This window comes from Doryrhamphus excisus, linkage group LG9, assembly GCF_037039965.1.
Source record: "Doryrhamphus excisus strain RoL-2023G ecotype Guam linkage group LG9, RoL_Dexc_Guam_v1.1, whole genome shotgun sequence".
In the NCBI taxonomy this organism is placed as follows: domain Eukaryota; kingdom Metazoa; phylum Chordata; class Actinopteri; order Syngnathiformes; family Syngnathidae; genus Doryrhamphus; species Doryrhamphus excisus.
In genome coordinates this window covers 8576159-8599201 of record NC_136365.1, presented here as the reverse complement: position 1 = coordinate 8599201, position 23043 = coordinate 8576159, and the positions used below count along the sequence as shown (strand labels likewise).

General features: G+C 40.7%; 1 protein-coding gene across 1 annotated transcript; it reads left to right on the top strand.

Moving 5' to 3' along the window:
• The first annotated feature begins 12748 nt into the window (after positions 1–12748).
• LOC131129870 (uncharacterized) lies at positions 12749–22504 on the top strand. The gene is made up of 6 exons (XM_078793362.1): positions 12749–13367; positions 17549–17593; positions 18241–18285; positions 18665–18812; positions 19339–19500; positions 19688–22504. The coding sequence occupies exons 1-6, from the start codon at positions 13278–13280 to the stop codon at positions 20740–20742; spliced, it is 1545 nt and encodes a 514-aa protein (XP_078649488.1). The 5' UTR covers positions 12749–13277; the 3' UTR covers positions 20743–22504.
• Positions 22505–23043: the final 539 nt, after the last annotated feature.

The window sequence follows — 23043 nt, the reverse complement described above, 5'->3', positions numbered from 1 at the left end:
TGTGGTGGGAGTGTCTCACTGCTGAAACTGGGCTCTGTTGTTTTGGTAACCAAACTTCTCAAGAGTATACGTTTGGCTTCAGACCGGAAGTAAACCACAGAGTGTTTGTAGGAAGGCTGAACATGACAGTGAATGTTATTTTTATATACAGCGAATAATGAATGTTTTGTATGAGGCCACAGGAAATTGATTGAGAGTGTGGTGGGCTGCATTAAAAAAGCATTGTTATTTGCAGAGGACGTACATTGAAAATTGGAAGGTGCATCATAGCCCACATATGTTTCTAATTCAAGGTAGGCCTATCATTGTGTCTTTCCCTCTTGGTCGTGGCAGGATGCTGTTTAATTGACTACATTTGTAACTCGGTTCTGTAAGCTTGGAGCTTACTTGGTGATGATTGCTTGAAAATGATCTACAAACAAATCATATTTGGGTAATAACTGCACTTGACTTTGCATTGTTTCAGATTCAGATGCTAAAATGCCAATGAGGTCACAATAAACTGCAGCTGGAATCAACTGTTAGTTGATTAAAGTCCAAAACCATAAAATGTTAGGCTGTGGGTGTGATAGTAGGCCACATCATGTGCAGTGGAAACACTCAGCTGTGTAATAAGCATGCAGATGAATAGTGGCAGTGAGCAAAGTGACACAATTGGCCAGATTATTGCAATATTGTAGTATGAAAATCTCAGCAGGAGCGCCTGTTTACATGTGGGTCACTCTGGTTGGCCGATGTTTATGCTTCACTTTGTTGGACTAAGTAATAAAGAAAAAGCACACTGACTGCTACCACAGATGCACATTTATTTGGATTATAGCTATTTGTGTGGTGAGATCTGGTTTTTTAAAGGCTACAAGACGTTTTGATTGTGTTATTTGAATGTTGGCTCTGTTGATATTAGTCTTTATAAATGTTTGCATGAGAGTGAGAGAGAAGGGTTCAAAGTAAAACTCATCCCTTAAACATGGTTCCGACATCATCCACTCTCTATTACTGAATACATGGATGGAAGGATGGATGGAGGGAACGGAACCCCTGCCAAAGCACCGATCTACTATACTGTATATATACTGTATATTGTATAAGAGGCAGGTTTAACGTTCTTTCCTGAAAAATCCCGCTGACTGATTAATGACCTCCCGGGAACTTTTGATTTACTGCACTTGAGTTTGCAATGAGAGAGATGTTTGCTTTTACTGTGTAGCTCATCAGGTTTACTTGAACACAATTATTTTTTAATGAGTTTTTCAAAGATACTGCCATTATCAAATTAATTTCATCACACAACAGCCCAAGTACTGTATACTCCAAATACACATGCAAATACAAATACACATATCTTATTCTGTTGTTGCTGTTTAGGTTGCCAAACTTTTGATTTGTACCGCCTGCATCTCATGACTTTAATTATAGGCAAGTTATGCAACTTGCAACAGGCCTCTTATCAAAAGCCTACATATGCAGTAATGCTGGCGCAGTGTTTCGCTGAACTGTGTACATGTGTTGCTCATTTCAGATTGCAGGAGGCCACAGGTTTACAGTGTCATGTGAGGTGCTTGTCCTCCCAGGTCTTGTGTTCGCTTGACCCTACCAGGGGGTCAACGTAATCCAGCCGACGCCTGCAAGAAAGCCGACCTTGACCCTGTCTTGATTGTTTATGTTAGCAAGCAGTCATTGTCTTGTTTGAGTTTTACCAACCAGATTTTTTTCTCTCTTGTAGCTGTGCTCCATATGCAGTTTGACCATTTTCTTAATCACTGAGTGTGTTTTTGTGTTTAAAAAGTGCTGAATAAGCAGACATGCAAGGGTAAAAAAAAAAAAAAACCTTACTGTGTTCAATTAGAACAGCCATTTAATTTCCCAAATTTAGGCCTTTTTTATTGGAAAGTTGTCAGACTATAATTATTATTTTCATATATATAATAAAAAAGACACACAACTTATTGTATAATTACATTTTGATTCATGTCATCCATCCATTCATTTTCTATACCGCTTATCCTCACAAGGGTCTGCTGGAGCCTATCCCAGCTGTCTACGGGCGAGAGGCGGGGTACACCCTGGACTGCTCGCCAGCCAATCACAGAGCACATATAGACAAACAACCATTCACACTCACATTCATACCTATGGACAAGTTGGAGTCACCAATTAACCTAGCATGTTTTTGTGGGAGGAAACCGGAGAAACCGGAGAAAACTCACTGTACGAGGGTGGAATCGAACTCGGGTCTCCTAGCTTTGTGTGCCGTTTGGCACTAACCACTCTTCCTCCGTGCATCCTCCGTTTCACATCTGTTGCAGTAAATTAATTCACTTCCTATATTCCATATGTGATTTTTTTCGTAATGTTTGAATATGAAGGCCAGTTGGATGTCCAGTGTATACACTTTTCACCATGCAGCCCTCAAATTTATGCTATATTTATAAAATATTTTTATATTTTCCTGAGAGGAACCAAATTTCTTAACATGATATTTAGCTGCAGGACTTGGTAACGGAATTACTTGGATTGTCACCTGGTTCAGTTAAATACCCATGCAATGTGCATACACTGCATGGCGGTAGTAGATGTTATGTTTCTATGCTGATGATTTTGGTCCATGAATGCTAAAGAGTCCCCCAGGACATATTTCAGGCAATTCTATGGTAATTTCATGTTTTCTAAGAGGGCAAAATACACTGTAGTAACTCAAGCACTCTTTTGCATCATTCGAGAGGAAAAAAGTCTTTGTCCCTTTCATTGCATGTTTCTATTTATAGATTTATCATCTGAATGCACTCTGATCATTGTGGCTCAGGCCTTGCACTGCTTCTTGCCCAGCGTCTGGCAGTGAAATGACTGCACACTCACTCACCATCCATCTGTTTTCTTCTTCCTGTCCTTCTTTACCAAAACCAGTCACTGATGTTGGCTCAATGCATCATCTCTGATAAAACCCACAATGTGATGAAAGGCAATGACCATATTAGCCTTACAGCTCTTTTACATGTTTTCTTATGTGACTCCAGATAATACAAATATGATAAACCTATGGACAGATAAGAACTGGACAACTGTGGACTTGTTTACTTTATTGACACTGACTGTTTACTGACTACCTTCCTTCCCAAACCTGCCCTCCCCCTCCCCTTCATTCAATGGGCCAAAGGTCGGGTAGTGTAGTGGTCTTTACACCATCTACACCAGCTGCACGTGTAATCAGATTAGGATTAAGTCATTTAGAGAGGAACATCGACAAATATTTTTGTTCTTGGCGATGCAACATCTATCGTTTTTCTGCACTATAAGGCACCCTTAAAGGCCTGACAGAGGGGGATGTAATATGTGCGCTGGCAGCGAACATGACTTGATAGGTACGCTTAACATCCGCCACACCTCCAGGGCTGCAGCAGGTTGACTTCATCTGCACTTAATTTTTTTTTTGCGATGTTCATTCACCACCACATCAAAAACAACATGTATGAAGATAACTGTACAATGTTAAGTTCATAAAAATAGTGGCAAATAAAACCATTCACTCTCCAAAATATGTCAGTGATAACAATCATGATGATTTGGACACCACATTATTTTTACATATCAATACATAATGTAATTAACTTAAAAAAGTAATTTACCCCCAATTTTAGCTCCTACTATGTAGTCTAGCTTTGTGCTTTGGAGGTAGTGTTCGCTTCCCACTCTAGTTAATGAGCATGTCGGTCGAGGACACTAAATGTAATGATGGTTATTGGAATTCAAAGTTCCTGTACTTCATCAATGTGATCTGTGTTTATCAGAATTTGTGTGTAATAATAATGTGTAAACCTGTAAACCTTCACTTTCTGCCCCAAGTTGCTTGCACTTATGGAATTTTGGAATTTTTAAATGGCGGGTTTTTCACTTCCCAGTACACAGTACAGTACACATTAATTTTCTGTGTATGTATTGACCAGCTTTTCTTCCCTGCTATCCATTCATTTCCCATCTGTGTCTTTTCCCTTTTGGTGCTTCTCAGCCCATGGAGATAACGTCTGCTCACACAGCACGTAGTTCCTGAGAAGGCGACCTCATTGGTCTCCGCCTGTTGTATGTATGTATGTATCCATATCCTTTCTCTGCAGCGCCGGTGGTAGCACCTGGCTTGTTTTCCTGCACCCCTTCCAGGTCTCTGCATTTCTCACCTCGTTTGCTCTGTAGGTCAGGGTGCTGTGGTGAACCCACTGTTGCTGAATCCTGCTCCACCTGTGCACATAACAAAACCTTTATTGCAGTCACATATGTCCCATTTTGCAAGCATGCTTGCAAACGTCTGCTCCTTTTCAAAGGGGTTTTCTGCTAAAAAAAAAAAAAAAAAAGTGGTGCACAAGCAGGAAAACCCTACCAGCAAGCTGCACTACCAACTCCACATAGATATGAACAGCCACAGAAACTGAAGGAAGCCTCGGGGTGCATGATTGTGTGTGGACACAGGGTTGAAAAAGCTCAAATAAAACAAGCATATCCGTGACCATGGCAACTAGCGAACTTCAGCTAATTCATACACTCAAACAGCGGGGCTCAAACAACAAACATTCTCCCTATAAATATGCAAACCAGGCTGATACTCACTTGTGTGTGTGTGAAGTGGACAAGGATGGTGACAGACCACCCACCCACAGATGCAAATTTAAACTTTAAATAGATGGATATGAACTATTCTGTTTAAATATTTATATTTGTTGTCCTTTATTGTTCATAAAATAGAACAGCAGTAGCCCCCTTTCACAAAGATCCCACTAAAGTCCTGTAACAGATGATCCAGCATGTCTAAGCTTTAACACAGCAACAGAGGGCAGGGAGAAATGAGTCTCAGGTGTACAGAGCACCTGTACACGGCCTGATATTACTTTAAAAAAGTAAAAAAATGACCGTAATTGACTTTGTTCTTCGTATCGTCTTGGTTGCATTTATACAAAACCATGACATGACAAAAGGCTAGTTTTTGCAAGCAAGGCCAGTGCTGAACAAACCCTAGCATTAAAATACTTTTTAATTTTATAAACCTCCAAAAATTACACCCACCAGCCATAGTTGATTTATGAAGAAGAAAATGCAATTTCAACGCAAACTGTTCCTTTAAGGCATAAGAAAACAAATGTCAATCTAAGCACATGTAGGTGCAAAAATGCATGCACCGTTAATTGTGAGCCTGTTGCTAAAATGATTTGCTTTTCCAAAGTTTTGCTAAAGGGTGTGGCGGGGACATGGCAGGGGCGTCACACAGCCATAATTACTGGCGTCTCATGGGACCCAACATACAGTATGACATGTTTTTCCTGACTGATTGCACATGAGCCTTTGTTGTGCATTCATTCCTCTCACGCAGACTTGTTTTTTTTTTTTTTTGCATTGTGAATGTACACTAAAAGTGGGTATGTGTCTGTGTGCATTATTTTGTCCATCTGGCATTTCAGGCCCACTGCTGCAGGGTTCAGGGTTTGGCTCATATCCGGTGCTGAGCTGGCAGTGGAGGGAGGGCTGTTAAAGGGTCTGAGGGAGTGTGAAGAGCCGTCATGGCGCTCCCTTCCTGCTGTACTCTTCCACGACTTCACTTCCACTCGTGTGTTTTTGTATCTTGGCTTGGGTAAAGGGGTTTGTGTGTCAGTAGTGTGCTATTCTTTTAACCCGTTGTAGGACACTTTAAACTCCAAAATACCTCTACCTTTCAATATTATTGTTATGATTTATGATATACGCTTTTGTCCATAACTGATTTTACACATGTGTAAAACACTTTTTCAATTTAGAATAAGTAAATTGGAGACAACTACATATTTAGCTTACTAGCTATGCTATGCCCCCAGATTCCATAGCCTGCGTAATGGGATGCAAACATTCATTTTCTACCGCTTATCCTCACGAGGGTCGCGGGTATGCTGGAGCCTATCCCAGCTGTCTTCAGGCAAGTGGCGGGTTACATCCTGGACTGGTCGCCAGCCAATCACAGGGCACATATAGACAAACAACCATTCACACTCATATTCATACCTATGGACAATTTGGAGTCGCCAATTAACCTAGCATGTTTTTGGAATGTGGGATGAAACCGGAGTACCCAGAAAAAACCCATGCATGCACGAGGAGAACATGCAAACTCCACACAGAGATGGCAGAGGGTGGAATTGCTAGCTGTGAGGTCTGCACGCTAACCACTCATGCAAACAAAGAATAATTAAACATGAATTTATGTAAAGAGGTTGAAGACAGCTGAAACTAAGTATTGGTAATGGTGTTCTCATCCACATGCATTTTGAATGTCCAAGAGCTCATCTTTGTCTTTCATTTCTGAAAACAAGCTACACAAACAGATGTAAAACCCTGAATGGGATAAGCAGTCTAGAAAGTAGAAACATTTATGTTTACTGTAATTTAAAGTGTACAAGCCCCCAGAGTGAAGTAGTGAAGTGGACCCTAATATCACGTTTTGAAGTGCAGTGTTCATGTTTTGATCTGACAAATCTTTGGTAAGTTTGATCAATAATAGTTCCCAGGAGGAGGGTGAGGATGCTGTTAAACTAGACCTGACCGCTTATGCTCATTAGGGTCGCGTTGGTATGCTGGAGCCTATCCCAGCTGACTTGGGGTGAGAGGCGGGGTACACCCTGGTCTGGTCTCCAGCCAACCGCAAATTTACTGAGTGCATCTTATATATAGTATAGTCAGCAAATGACTTTATATACAGTATTTTCAAAGAGTAATCAAGTCTGACAATCATTATCATTAGCCAATGAGGTGGATTCTGCCTAGCAACATAGCCAAGATAAAGTATCTAAATTTTATATTTTTTCTGATTGACTGGGTGGTTCAAGTTGGTCTCCTGCCTCATAGTGAGGTGCCCACAATCCATTTAGAACACCCTACCAAAATGTCAAATGTGGTTCATTTCTCATAAAGGACTATTGTTAAAAAGTGTACCCAAGGTACAAAGATACACTCACAATAAGGCCCCAAGACAGGTGGTGTTCTTCAGTCCCTCAACAGGTAATTACCCCCAGGTGCTGCGTCGGATGTGTTTTTATAACAACCAGCGCTGCCAGCGAGGGGTAATCCAGACATGTTAGAATCAGTGTCACCTGCAGGACCTGACTTCAAACACTTGCTGGTGCACAACAGCCATTGTCCACAGCAGCAGGAGGGGAGAACACATTCTGCAGTTGAGAAATTTTTCACTCCAAAAACAATAGGCAAGAGTCACACTTTCTGTATGCTATGTGCTTTAAAGAGTTGGGAGTAAAGAACCTCTCAGGTTTTTTTTCATTGTGTAAGTAAGAACTTGGAGGGAAGATGCATGCTTGCAAAGGAGAAATAAACACATTTTATTGAAGCAGGAGGGCTGAGGATGACTGATAATAAGATTTGTTTGCTGCACAGATGAAAATAGCTCTTACATAAAAAAGTAGAATTTTCGCCTTCTTATTGATCACTTCAGTGTGAAAGTTTGGTGAAGTTCTGGCCAGAAGTGCTTGCAGGCCTCAGCAGAATAGCATACAAACACACAGCTGTTTCTAATCGGTAACTCAGCACTGATGGTTGACCTACATTCTGCTGCGTGCACGTCTTTGAACCCATGGCCCCACTAGACTGAGCCATGGGGGAAGGTAGAAGGAATAAGGACGAAAAACAAAAGGGAGAGGAGAGAGTGGACTGAAGGAGAAAGGCTGACAAAGTATTGAGTAAGTATGTTCCAATATAACCTTTCGGTTTTATGTGTATGCTATGCAGCTCAATGGCCGACACAGGTTGCATGGTGTCATGTTTAATAATAGACCATGTGTTCCTGTAAATGTTTCCACAGCACCAAACTGCAGCTGTACACACCTAAAAAAGAAGAAAAAAAAATCTCATAAAAATATAACCTGACCATCAATTTTCTGTTCTTTGGGTTGCTCTTGTTATGCTCGGAAAGCCCCATATTTTAAAAAAATTGCTTTTCTTTGTCAACACCCTCCTGCCGTCCATCAAATTTTCATGAAGCCGTGTGCTGTCTGCATTTAAATGAGTCTGCCTTTTCATTACGGCTGGAAGTGCATGTCGACGGCATTCCTTGCATGCAGGGGACGGGTACTGCCAAGCGTTTGGGGTCCCCACTGGTAATGACTCGTGGCAAAGATGCTTATCCTTCTCCCACTCTCAAATAGCTTAGTGGGGTCACAGAGGGAGAAGGGGGATGGGAACAAGAGGGTCCTCCTTTTGCTAATAAAAATCCTGCAAAAAGCGTTATGTTTGCATTAACGTTTGCTCACATTGTTTTGCAGAGTGGAAGTGGGTCACAGTGTCTCAGGACTCCACAAATAAAAGAGAAGAAGAGAAGAAAAAACCCAGAAGAGGTCTGTGGTGTGGTGTAGTGGAGTGGGGCCTCCAAAGTTCATTAAAGACATGCTCCACTTATGTCCTTCTTTCACGACACGAACAGCTCCACTGCTTACTGACACGTTTGTGTTGGCAAAATCAGGTCCTACTAGACAATAGAAAGTGGGGTAAACCAATGCTAGTTTCTCTTTAGTTATCTTTGCAGCATCATTGTCACGTTTCACGATACACATCAAGAAATGACAAATATGAACACATACCCTGTTATTATTATGCATTAGCTCTGGATGCTGCAATATTGCAATAATACCCATTGAAGTTGGTTTTGCTTAAGTTGACTTCAAGTCCCGTTCTATCATGTTTGCTATTATTAAAAAGTGCAATCTAAAATCAACATTGACATCAATTGACAACTGAAGAGATGATTTCTATGAAAAATCAGACCCTTTATGTTAGCGTGTGTTTGTCATTATCATTATTGCTTATCGAATGACACAGCATTAAATCAAGTGACTTCCTGTTCAGTGCAAAGTAAGCTTTGCAGTATTAATATTAACCACCAGAAGAAACTTTTGCACATGCAGAAAAACATTGGCATTGGCATGATGTACCATTGACATAACTGACCTGTATATTAACCGAGCTAGCGATATAATTATTGTAGCAGCTAACACGAAATGTGATATCAATGCGTCTGGGAAAGCCATTCCGGTCATGCTTTAAATCATCAATGTATTTGTCCCTACATGATCACAGCATGTATATGAAATGATTTTTTAAAAAATTAATTTTTTAAAAATGGTGCATTGTTAGCTAGCTCATATTAACTTGTTTCATAATGCACAGAAAAGAGAAAGGAATATGACTTGATGTTTCACATAAGGATTGTGAATGATGGGCAAAATTCACCCCAAATGTTCAGTAACTCTTTAAAAGATGGTTAGATAACATTTATGTCAGCCAGTACGAGGGGCGTCGCCATAAACTGGTTATGCTGTACAGTAGTATCCACTTTGCAGCAGCTGCCATAAGTCTCCTCCAAAATACAAATTGTCTCCTAACCCAAACCCCGAGCCCGTAATTACTAACCTCAACATTCATATGTTGTAGAAGACCCTTTAGGCTTTAGAATATGAGAAGATACATTTGCGTCGCTCTGGTTGTTTTGTGGTTTCATCTAAACAGAGAGGCTACCACAACAATGTGACTTGAATCAATGCATTGTCTTTGAAAGTATGTCACTGAACTCAAATGAAACACAGAGGTGGGGAAATAGATTGCAGACATGTTCAGTTTTTTTTTCTTTTTTTTTTTTGCTGGTGCCTAAATGTCCTGTGCTGACTGGCTCGTAGCAGCCGGCGGCAAGGGAACGCATCGTGAAGCATTGCACTTCTCTGTTCCTCATTGGAACCACCCTTTGCTTCTCCCTCCTCTCAATGGTGTGCTGATGTTTTTGACAATACCTCATGGCAGTAATGCTTTTATTTTGCTTGAATAAGCCCTGTAAAGATGGTATCATGTTGCATATGATGCCTCTCTATATACGTATGTAGCAACTTCACAGACGTGCATCCATGATGCAATGGGCACACTCCCTCCAGACGACCTCTGGGTTCCTTTTGACCTGCTATCACATGGTTCCAGCGTTTAAACCTTTATAATGGGCCAGTAAATCAAAGTAGTAAAGTGAAATAACTTCTATGCAGAGTGAGGTAGGGCTTATAGGGTTGCATCTGAAAAGTTGATGTACTGCAGAAATTAATGGGTATAATGACACTTTTGTTTTTCATTGGCACTTCTTGCTAAGCAGCATCAATAGGGCTTTATCAGAACTGCCCCATCAGCCAATAAAGACATTGTCACATGCAGCCACACCTAGGAAGTCTGCCAGACACGCTGTATGGAACTTACTCAGAGTGATGTACACACCCATGATCTGTTTTTTGTTGACTGTTTTGGCCCCGTGTAATCATTAAAGGACCTTTTATTTATATAACCTAAAACATGGTTTGACCGAGCAGAGTAAGTGACCACTTCACCTTGACATTATGCTCTGTGTGTAGAAATGAATGGGAAGTTGGGTTGCATTTTCCAAATGATGTCATTGCCGAGACATGTGACTGCAATTTGACGGGCAGGTTTCGAAATGACGTGTCCACGCAATGGAAGACATTCCTTTTTGTCATGCGAGGAGTTGTTTTGACAACTCTGACAAAGTACGAGCTCTTTGCAGTCTTCACCTACAACTACCAGTGTTTTGTCATCCCACACATAGATTTAACTTGAGTGTTGTGGCATGTTTTAAGCGATAACTAAGCAATATTATGTCTGCGTGCATGGACGATAGAATGACTTGTATGTTAACTTAATAAGGATCCAAGTATGCCATGTTTATGGGAATACAGCACAATTAAAGGTCTATTATGGGTTCCAAAGGCCTCTTATCTTTCACACACAATAATAAATCAGTTGGAGATGTATGATAAAAACCATGCTTATATGTATACTTACATAAAAAGTATCGGGCCTTGTCATGATGAACAATAAAGCTTAAGTTTTGTTTTGAGTTTCTGCTACTGTGATCACATTTTCTTATGCGGGTACAAGTCAACATTTTTATTATTTTATTAAGCATATTGTGTTATCACTTAAGTCTATTTTGATGTTGTGCATAGGTGTGTGTAGGTCTGTGTAGGCTCACACAGTCAACCGCATTGCGCCGATGTATCAGAGGAAGTTTTGACATTGTGTCATTGGGATAGTGAGCAAGTCATTTCGTTAATTGGGAAATTTACAGAAAATCACATTGGGCACACCTTAAATGGACATGTGGGGCTGTGAATACATTATGGATTATGTGCTTTACTATAAGGAAGTACAACATTAACAAAAGTATTAATAAAAATGAAAGTATGTTAATACTTTATAAAAGGCCACTACAGTAACAGACGTACACTATAGTCATCTCTCGATACATTCCGCTTTGGTTTATGATTTATTAAAAGGGACCTATTATGCTTTTTCCACTCTTCTGACCTATAAATTAGAGTGTAGTAGTTAGAATGTTGTATTCTCGTGTTAAATGATGCCAAAGTTTCAGATAATGAGGTTTTCCGCATTTGGAAGTGAGTTTGGGATGGCTCGGAATGCTGTATTTCAGAGGGTGATTTGTGGTTATAGGTAGTAAAGTAGGAAATACAGCGTAAGGAAGGTGGAAGTGCTCCAGGCTTCAATGGTTTCTCCTTTTTCATGCAGAAGCTCTCACCCAAATGTGCACACGCATAATAAGACAGGAAAATGGAAGGAAATGGGGACTGTGCCAATTGTTGATGTAAACAAGATGAAGCAGTCAACGTCCAAATAAATATTTACTATTACTATTTATAAACTAAACCATATTTTTACTCAGGCAAATACTTGGTTGTGTCTGCATGCAAAGACTGTAGTATGCTGCCCTCTTGTGAACACCACTACCAGCCAGACTAGGCACACAATGTGATGCTTTTTTGATCATTTTTTCACAAATACCATGTAGGTTTTGAATTTTTCCCCCCTCCCTTAACAATACAAAGTTTTGTTTAAAAACTGCATTTTGTTTTCAGTAGTGTCATTTACTCATATTTAATTTTGTCTAATAATCTGAAACATTTAAGTGTGACAAACATGCAAAAAAATAAGCAATCGTGAATGGGCAAACACTTTTTCACACCACTGTATATTTTGTATATTATGACATTTATCACTTCAAGCTGTCACCTTTCGACTGTACTGTTCTACGGCCTGTGGCTGTTCACGTGAGACGTTTGAGAGCATCACGCTACTCTCAGGGTTCTGCGTTGTTGTACTCAAGCCGTTTTTCATTTTTATTCACGTATCTCCAACGGCAATACCACACTTTGGGAACCTCGGCCTTACCACACATAACGCACAAACATATTTTACAAACTGTTTGTAAAATATGTAACGGCTGCTGAAACACTGTAGTCGGGATAGCTCAGTTGGCTGTTTATTTTCAAAAGCAACATAAAGTTACTGTCCTGCCAGCTGATTTAACTACATGTGAACCACAGAACTACATTAGTTAGCTACAAGTTGTGCTACACAAGATGGCGGCGTATGGACTGAAGCACTGCGCAGCAGCGACACCGCGCTCTGTGTGTTGTGTCCTGGTGTGAGCTTCTTATATTACGTCCTTCTATTTGTGTGATGTCAACACATAACAGTACTTCCTTAAACTCTTACTCTGCTCCCCTTTCCTCCCGCAAATTCAACCCAACTGCCCTCCAGTGTCCAAATACGAAAACAGCATCTTGGAACAGCACAACACAATATAAAGTTGAGTATATAATGAAAGAAGTACGGCGACATCTAGTGGCTATGATAAATATTGCAGCTCGGACATTAACCAGTCCTCAGTCGTTGAGATCAAGTGTGCTATCACACACATTTTTCAACGGTACATTCTAGCGCAACATTCCACATTCTATCATTACAAGTGTCGTGGGACATGGATCAACAGCGTGTTTGGCTGTTGCTGGGAGCTCCGGCCAATCAAAGCGGCTGCGCCTCCTTGCAAGTCGTCCTTGCAAGTCAGAAAGCATGACGTCATACGCAGCAGCCGCTGGCCTGTTACCCTTTCTGCCAAAACAAAGAGGAAAATAAGATACATTTGCATCGCCACAGGAAACGTCATTCGACGACAGCCTGTTCTGTAGACTGAGTAGCCAAGGTCACGTAGTTTGTTTTTTTTTTGCAGAGAGAGAGAGAGAGAGAGAGAGAGAGAGAAGCGGTCCGGGAGGGGCGTCGGTCCGTCCGTCCGTCTGTCCATCCGCTTGCCTGTGTGAATGGCGGATGGGGAAGCCGCTGTGTCCGTGGAGACGGAGCCAGCGGTGATGGAGCTGTAAGCCAAATACAGACGCCAATTCATCGGCTCCGTTTGCATGTTGTCACTTCAATCGGACCATCTATCTCTTTTGAATATGGATCCAGAGAAGACGTTGACGTTCTGTCTTGGGCTCAAGGCTGAGGCGGTATATATACACACACACACACACACACACGCACACACACGCATCTGTCAAACCGCTGGCACAGATTACTGCAGAGCATCATGCTGCCATGTTGACAAACACTGCAGGCTCATTCCTGCAAATGCATCCTCTTTAAAATCCACTCGTGGAATGTGGTCACGCTGTACTACATTTTTAGGACATAACTCAATAGTTGAGAATTTGTAGTTGTGATGTACGACTGCAGTTTGTTGTTCTTCAGTGCTGTAGTATATATCTGTGATGTACTGTACGTATTTTGATGTAATCTGCTTTTGCTTCAGATGTACAAACTCGACTTAATTGCTGATTCAGGTTGTAGACAGTGTTGCACCGTGGATGACGTTCTATGTGTGCTGAGTAAAGCATCTTTCCACAAGTTTTTCAGCATTGACCATCTTTATCATGTTGCCTTTAAACACCACCACCATGAATTTGTTGAGACTGAAGTGTGCAATCGCAGCTTTGTTCCATAAAAATATAGTATTTAGCATTTACTGTAGGAATTAGAGCCTGACTGCTTACACTTTTAGGGTCACAAGTATTTGGACAACAATAACTGGAGTCCAGTGTGAATACAGCATAGCAAGTCATCAAGCGTAACATATAATCAAAAATGGAGGTATAAAATGTAATTCTTCTTAAATAATTCATTCATTCATTTTCTACCGCTTTTTCCTCACGAGAGTCGCGGGGGTGCTGGAGCCTATCCCAGCTGTTTTCAGGCGAGAGGCGGGGTACACCCCGGACTGGTCGCCAGCCAATCACAGGGCACATATAGACAAACAACCATTCACACTCACATTCATACCTATGGACAATTTGGAGTCACCAATTAACCTAGCATGTTTTTGGAATGTGGGAGGAAACCGGAGTACCCGGAGAAAACCCACGCATGCACGGGGAGAACATGCAAGCTCCACACAGAGATGGCAGAGGGTGGAATTGAACTCTGGTCTCCTAGCTGTGAGGTCTGCGCGCTAACCACTCGACCGCCGTGCCGCCTTCTTAAATAATAAATTCCATAAAAAACATTTTAAGTACAGCTGAAAGTCTGCACTTCAGTCATATGCAAATTGTTGATTGTTGCTAATGCAAACCTATTATACTCATTCATTCATTCATTCATTCATTCATTCATTGACTTTCCTTACTAGGCTCACAGGGGTTTGCTGGTAGCTATCCCAGCTAACTTTGGGCAAGATGCACACTGGTCACTGGACTGGTCGCCAGCCATTTGCAGATAATAAGTGATTGGATTTATAGCACCTTCCTATAGACAGCGTTTCTAGAAATCACTTTACCAACATCTGCAGTCACAGCTGCCATTGACTAGACTGACAGAAATGTGGCTGCCAATTTGCAAGCCTCTCCGACCACCACCAAAAATTATTTTCCATTTATACAACAGTGCAACTTGTCTATTCACCATAGAACAACAAGATATTTTACAATCACAGACTTTACAGCAATCAGTTTTCCCGTTGTTGTTGCGGCATATTTATTCTCATTGGAGGACTATGAGAAAAATGGTCCACTCTGTCAGTGTAGTCCAGCGGTGTAAGAAAAGTGCGGCCCGGGGACCATTTTAATTTTAATTGGCTCTCAATACATTCTAACAATACAATGAAACAGGAAAACTCAAGGGGACCTATTATGCTCATTTTTGGTGCTTTGTATTAAGTTGTGGACTCCCATAGAGCAGCTACACATGATAAAGCTTTCTAGATCTTCCAGATTCTGCACCTCATTCTGCAGTGTTTCCATGGATTTCCTCCATGGTTACTTTACTCCACCCCCGGCCCCCCTCTAGGTATGTCCACTCCGCTGTGATTGGTCACACTCCCAAGTGCTCCAGAGGACTTCTGGACACCAGGCAGGAAGTCTGGCTCACATTGTCAGTAGAACTTTGTAAAACCGAGCATGCAGAGCCACCCAAAACGTCTGTCAGGGCACAAATGCGTAAACCTCATTACCTGACGCTTTGGCATCATTTAACACCAGAATCCAACATTGTAACAACACTTGTTGGTCAGAAAAGTAGAAAAGCATAATAGGTCCCCTTTAAAAAGAACAACATAATAGGAAAAAAGAGCAGTAATTTTATAAAAATAAAGAAGAAACAATAAAATAAAAAACAAAGGCAAAACTATAATATCAGAAACAAAAATAATCAATCCATCCGTCCATTTTCTATCCCGCTTATCCTCATCAGGATCTCAGTGGCATACTGGAGCCTATCCCAGCTGGTCTAGGGCAAGAGGCAGGGTCAGAAACAAAAAATATGAAACTGCAATTTTAAGAGAAATTAGGGTAAAAGTTATAATACAATATTTCGATCATAAAATGAAAACATTATAAAAATAATGACATATTTAGAGGGGAAATGTGTGAAAAGAAATTTTAAATATTTGTAATACATTTTTCTAAAGATGACCAAATATGTATAATGTAATGAGCAAAAGTTCATACTAATAATATGCTTTGTCACCAACCCATAATACAAAGGTTATATTTCTTGGCTTTTGGACACCTCTGGTTGAGCCACAAAGAAATTTCATGTAGTCTTTGTGATGTTTATATTATTCATGTAATTTTCTGTATCGTACATTGCATGACAGGTAGTGGACTTTTTGTGTTGTGGGTCTTTTTCTTGTTGTTTTTTTTTAAATCTGAGGACGACCAGTTGGATAAAATGCAAAAAAGGCCTTGTGGGATTGTGTAGGTAATGAATCATCCACCCTGTGTTTCTAACTACACGTGTCTGCTTTCATGCTATTATCATGCACCTCTGCACATGTGTAACACACAGTGGTATTTGTTGCATGTTGGATTTTGGCTCATCATCATTTTGTGGTTGGTGAGGTCTTTTGTGTGCACTGAATTGTATACAACCTACAGTATAGGGTCTACATTGTTCTCCAAGCAGACAACATGTCCATCAGCCTGATAACAAAAGACCCCCTAACCCAGCCTCAGTGATTCTGCATTCAGGCCTCACTCTGTAATTGGTCGCGTTCGTCAAATTGGGGCTGCATGACATTTGTATATATTTGTATATCCACATGGCTGACTTCTGGATTCTATCCACCCTGAGAGGACAACATTTGGAGACGAAATGTCACATTGACCCTTGCAAATGTTGGGACACTGTAGCTGGTGTATTATTATGTACAGTATGTTTAGAGGCAGGCACCACATTTTTACATAATTAGAAAACAGGATTTGAGCTGCTCTATGATTTTTATGGTACACTCTCTATTCCAAGATGACAATTATATTACGTTTATAATGGGATAAAGTCAATATATATATATATATATATATATATATATATATATATATATATATATATATATATATATATATATATATATATATATATATATATATATATATATATATATATATATATAAGTATATATATATAAGTATATTATAAGTATATAAAACTGTGGTGAGACCAGCCATGTTGTTTGGTCTAGAGACAGTGCCACTGGGGAAAAGACAGGAAGCAGAACTAGAGGTAGCAGAGATGAGGATGCTGAGGTTCTCATTGGGAGTGACCAGGATGGATAGGATCAGGAAGGAGTACATCAGAGGGACATTACATGTTAGAGGCCTTGGAGATAAAGTCAGAGAGGCCAGACTGAGATGGTTGGGAGGAGACATAGTCCAGAGCAGACATAGTGAATATATTGGTAGAAGGATGCTGCGTTTAGAACTGCCAGGTAGGAGGCGTAGAGGAAGACCAAAGAGGAGGTTTATGGATGTAGTGAAGGAGTTAAGGAGACATGAGTGTAGTTGGTGTGAGAGAGACAGGGTTGGATTGCTGTGGCAACCCCTGAAGGGAAAAGCCCAAAGAAAAATAAGAAGAATGGGAAAAACTCAGCGTCAAAACGCAACACAAGGTGTTTCCTCTTACCTCACATGTGTCAAATTCATGCCATGGAGTGCTGAGACACTGCAGGTTTTCTCTCCAACCGGTTACCAGAAGGTGATTTAATTGATTAGCTCCATCCCTTAAATTGAAGGTGATATTGAGCACTAAAATCACGTGCTTTCATGACCAGCTGGAAAGATAACTTGCAGTTTCTCGGCCCTCCACGGCACATCTTCCACACCCCTGCCCTAACTAATATATGTAACTTGTCTTTTACTAGATGACAATATCCTTGAAGGCCTTGGATGGCACTGAGGCTTCAACGGTAAGCGGCTCGACCATCACTGTTCATAATAAAGAACTATGAAAATCTGGTCTTTTTGCACAACCACACTGGTTGCTATGGTAATGCAATTAATTTACTTAGTTACTTTTCCAGCACTGATGTACAATGGGCAATATAAGTATAGAAGTATTTGACCGACTGCTGCCGCCAGAGTTTTTGTAGGATTATTTTTTTTATGAAAATTATCACCAGTGTGCCTAACAAATTAGTCCCCCAAAAAAATATGGACGCATGGGTGACTCAGTATGGGTAGTGGTTCCTTCAAAGTTGGGACACAATAGTATAGACGGTGTAGACAGTGTAGATAGTATAGCATATTCCAGTGAGGGAATCCATTGTTCAGAGAACGCACACGATGAACAACTCTGTGTCTCCTTCCTTTCTTCTTTCTGATGAGTTCACTGCATATTTTTGAGTGTTAAAGAAGGTGGCAAACACTTGCCTTCATTAAAGGAACATATTTCTAGTACCTGTTACAATAGGATTTTAATGTAAAGGTTCCTAAGTTAACACAGGTTGCAGGGGGAATGGTTTAACTGAGACACAAAACATACAGGGAGCTGACTTACCTCTATCTGTCATATGACAGAATTGAAAATTTCAATTAACAAAATTTTTGTTTGTAGGTGCCTGTCCCCCAAAAGGAAGCTGATCTACCTACGGTTCACAAGGTATCAATCAATCAAAGTATTCACCTCCATATTTTCTTTGTTTGCTACAGCCGTATACCAATGAGGATTGAACTAATTTCTCCCTCCAAAGTTATTTTTTTATCCTGACAAGTCTCAGGTTCATGGGATGGTATTGGGAAAATGATGAATTCCTACTTTCCTCCCATCAGAGACTTCTTGAGGTGCCTTTTGGCAACCTCTGAGTAGCTGCCTTCAGAGTCACTCAAGTTAATGACTGGTTCAATTGTATTATCAAGTACTCAGACTTGAGGCAACATCATCTCAACTTTCACTGAACAACTGAAAGATTACTTCAATTTGTATGTGGATATAACTTATATCTTCTCATAACCTACAAAGCTCTCCATGATCTCCACAGGTGGTGAAGCACAATGGGAGCTCTGGTAGCCAGCCTGTAGTCAGTCCCAAGTACTGTCCTGGTGTAAACAACAATCCAGGTTATCTCTGTGAAACCGGACACTGCTGCGGCGAGACGGGCTGCTGTACCTACTATTATGAACTCTGGTGTGAGTAATCTGTGTCAGTCATTGCTCATCAATCTGTCAACAAGACCAAGATATGAAATGTCCATTTACATTATAATTTTTTTTCTTTTTTTTCTTTAAATAAAGTTGCATGTCCGGGCATATTGTTGTGCACTCTGTTGTGCTTTAATTTTAATTTTAATTTTAATTTTAATTTTAATTTTAATTTTAATTTTAATTTTAATTTTAATTTTAATTTTAATTTTAATTTTAATTTTAATTTTTATTTTTATTTTTATTTTTATTTTTATTTTAATTTTAATTTTAATTTTAATTTTAATTTTTATTTTTATTTTTATTTTTATTTTTATTTTTATTTTTATTTTTATTTTTATTTTTATTTTTATTTTTATTTTTATTTTTATTTTTATTTTTATTTTTATTTTTATTTTTATTTTTATTTTTATTTTTATTTTTATTTTTATTTTTATTTTTATTTTTATTTTTATTTTTATTTTTATTTTTATTGTCTCACTGGGTTAAAGATGGTCTTAATTGTCCTTGATAGGGTTCTGGCTGCTGTGGACCATGCTGATACTTTTCAGTTGTTTCTGTGCTTACCGCCATCGCCGGGCCAAGCTGAGGATCCAGCAGCAGCAGAGACAGAGGGAAATCAATCTTATTGCCTATAACGGAGCCTGCAACTACCGGTCCTCCATGCTGGATCTCAGTATGTTTATTTAAGGACACATATTTCATTTTTTTTCCAGTAGCAGTTCCACTGTTAAAAGAGAAAGCTTTTTGTAAGTATACTGAACCTACTCCAGATTGGGCAGTAGTACAGCCCGAAAATACACTGCAGATGTTTATGATATGAATTAGCATCACACCTGAGTATATATTCATTCTTGTTCTAGGCTTTCTTGCCTCCTTCAAGTTGCCCTCTTATGAGGAGGTGGCAGCGCAGCCCACCACACCTCCTCCACCTTACAGCTCTGTCTTCGCCCTACAGGGAGGTGCCATGCTTGGTCCAAGCTCCTCGTACCCCCATTATCACCACCCCCACCCCCTACAAAGCCACCCCTGCCCTCCATACCTGGGCCCCGGTCCCAGTAGCTTCACCTCATCCCAGAGCTCTGACAATTATACCAGTTGTTCCTGCGAGTCCTGCTCCCTCACCTCCCCTTGCAGCACCTCCTTCTCTGTCCAAGTGACAGATGAGACATATGACAGCAGCCGCATGTCGACACCTAGTGAGGCAGGCGGTGACTGCCCCCTCTTGCCAAAGGTGGGGGCCACCCGCATATCAACACCTTTGACACCGTCACAGGTTCTGCCAGATATTATACCATCGGTAACTATGGATGTCATTACCAGGCATGCCTCCAACGGCAATGGGGTGGTGTCACGTCCAGCTGCTCCACTCTCACTTCCTCTTCCGCCCCTAAATATCTATCAACCCTCACGTCACCCTCAGACTCCTCTGTCACCCTTAATTCTATCTTCTCTTCCTGCTGGTCAAGTCCAAAGCCTTGTCTTCTCAGACCCCCTAGGTGCCATACTCATGGTCAAAAAAAAAGAGGAAGAACCCCCCCCACTTTGCAGCCCAGCCCCATGTTCCACCCCGGCTTCCTTTCAACAGGCTACCGCAAACCTGTCTACCACAGTGCATCCTATGGAGCAAAGTCACACAAGAGGAGAAGAGGATGAGGATGAAGAGGATGACGAGGAGGATCACTTCAGCCACCGACGCCTGACAGGGGACTCTGGCATTGAGGTGTGTCGATGCCATGTGAAGCGAGGAGAACAAGAGGAGGAGGTGATCAAGGAGAGGAGAGAGAGCATAGACGGCTCCGTTCGAGCTGAGGAGGCAGTGCTTTTACCCCCGTTTGACACCCGTGTCCAACAGCACGACCTCGCTTTCTCCGTCCGCAAGACAGGCGACACCACGGTCGCTGTGGAGTCTTCATAGTTGAGCTGGCAAAAAAAAAAAACAGAAAAAAGTGTGGCGTTTACTGTTCGTGTCATCCTCCTCCATCAAGGCTAGTAGGTGAAAAGTTGAGTCACTGAAGTTAAAGTCTTGGAGGGCTTTTTTGGCCACCAGTTGAAGGTCAGCCTTTATGTCCTCTTGTTTTCACCTTCACCCAAAGGTGAATATGGAGTCAAATTTACAACTTGAAGGTCATGATTTCAACCTGCACCAATGGAAATAGGTGGTTAATTTGCAGGATTACACACCGTTTTATGAGGAGTGTCACATTTGCTGACACGATGGTGTGAATCTGGGTAAAGGTGCATTGACAGAAATTATTTCACATCATGGGCATATCGAGCTGCCCCTATCCCACAGTTAAAATTGTCTCCTCCGCCTATTTAGTACAGTCACTACCAGTAACAGTACCTTTTTACAAGGTCCACAGGGTGCACAAGTGCATGCGTGCAGCCTAGTCAACTGTAATGGGCTTGCTGTGTGTGTGTGTGTGTGTGTGTGTGTGTGTGTGTGTGTGTGTGGTGGAAAGACCACAATTTTCCTGTCATTGTCTGAAAAATGCCCCCTATTTTTAAATGCAAGTACTGACCGGTATGGGGTGAGCACCTCCTAATCTAATCTAGGGGGAACAGTCCCAGTGGTGAGTAGTAATGAGCATTCACATACATTTTGTCGTTGGACAATGTGGGAAATTAACAATGAATCTGTCATCATGTTCTTCTTTAGACAGCAAACTAGACTTAAACAGCGCCGCAGCTGGTTGCAGCCAAGTAGTTCTCTCATTTTTGCCTCAATTACTATGTGACATTATCCCTACAATACATTGAGTGGTTCTTTTTCACATTCTCAAAGGTGTAAAAATGGACCCGTATAGTGGGGTGTCGCTCCCGCCATGTTAAAAACGATACCTCTGATACTGATTTCAAAAAGGTGTTGTAATTATACTGTATTTGTCGTGTTAAATTTGTGCAAAGGTTCATATTAGTATGATGTGAACATGTCAACACTGTTACATGGTTCGACTGTACAATTAGCATACACCGGTTCTCATATTTTTCAAGGCTGTTACTGTTAGAGGCAATGTTTAGCTGATTCCTCACAATGATAATGAATGTAAAAGCATTGCAGTGCTTATGGACATTTTTTATAGCACGATAGTGGAAAGAAAAACACAGGAGAATGTAAAGTAGCAAGACAATACATACTAGCTCTGACAAGACATTTATAGGATGTTTTTGAGTGTCCAGTTTGCATTGAATGTCAAATGTGAAAAATGGTTTAGTCACAGTTAAAACTGAATTTTTATTTGTTATTGTAACTGTGACTCTTCCCTGTTTCAGCCTGGACTGAACTAGACTGAGACTGTGGGGTTTTTTTGTACCTCAAGTCATGAATCGAACAGTTTTACTGTACAAGACAGTCACCCATGTAGAGTGCCTACCTTGGTGGGGAGATTCACTGAAGTAACCCCCACACCCTAACCCCACCCCCTGGTCTCTAGCACACATGTACACGAAATACTGTGCGTTTGAGCATAGGTATAACAAAATATAACTGTGCATTCTTGTGCCACTGTAGTTATATGACAGAAACACAGCTAGAAGATGCAGCTTTTAACTTCATTGTGGCAGATTTTAGCCCCTGAAAGTGATGTTTTTGACTGTATAGTTCTTTAGCAGGAGCAATATGAGAACATGAGACAAATCATGAGTGGCTGTTGTGGTTACAAAAAGGCTTGTTTTGATACCCTGTGACATTGAGTCTAAGGGTTTTGGTCCAGTTATGATTTTCCCATTATACACCTGCACAAAGGATAAATCAACAATCAACATGTGATTTTGGTGTTGCCATTCAGCTTTAATTTATAAAAAACGTGTCATTTATCACTTGAATTATAGCCATTTCACACATGATGTGGCTTAAATAATATTTCTAAATCCAATCTGTACCTTGTAAACAACCTTTTTGAGGCGCTCTTCGCTGAGCTAGCTGATTGGAGAAATAGAGTTTGAAATGTCCGACTAACCGCAGGTCAGTGAAATGCATCCAGACTGTGTTCTGACTGGTGATTGGATGAGCAAGGGAAAAAGGGGAGGGGCGCCAGCGTGTACAATATGACAGGAATAACACGACTTGAATGTTAACCCAGTGGTAACAATATGACCAACATCCGTTTTAACAGGTAATGTTTTCAGAAAGATGACAGACTTTGTAATCAAAGCTTTGTAAACTTGGTAAACAAAGTAAGCCCTTTATTGGTATTTGGTCTGCAACATATCAGAA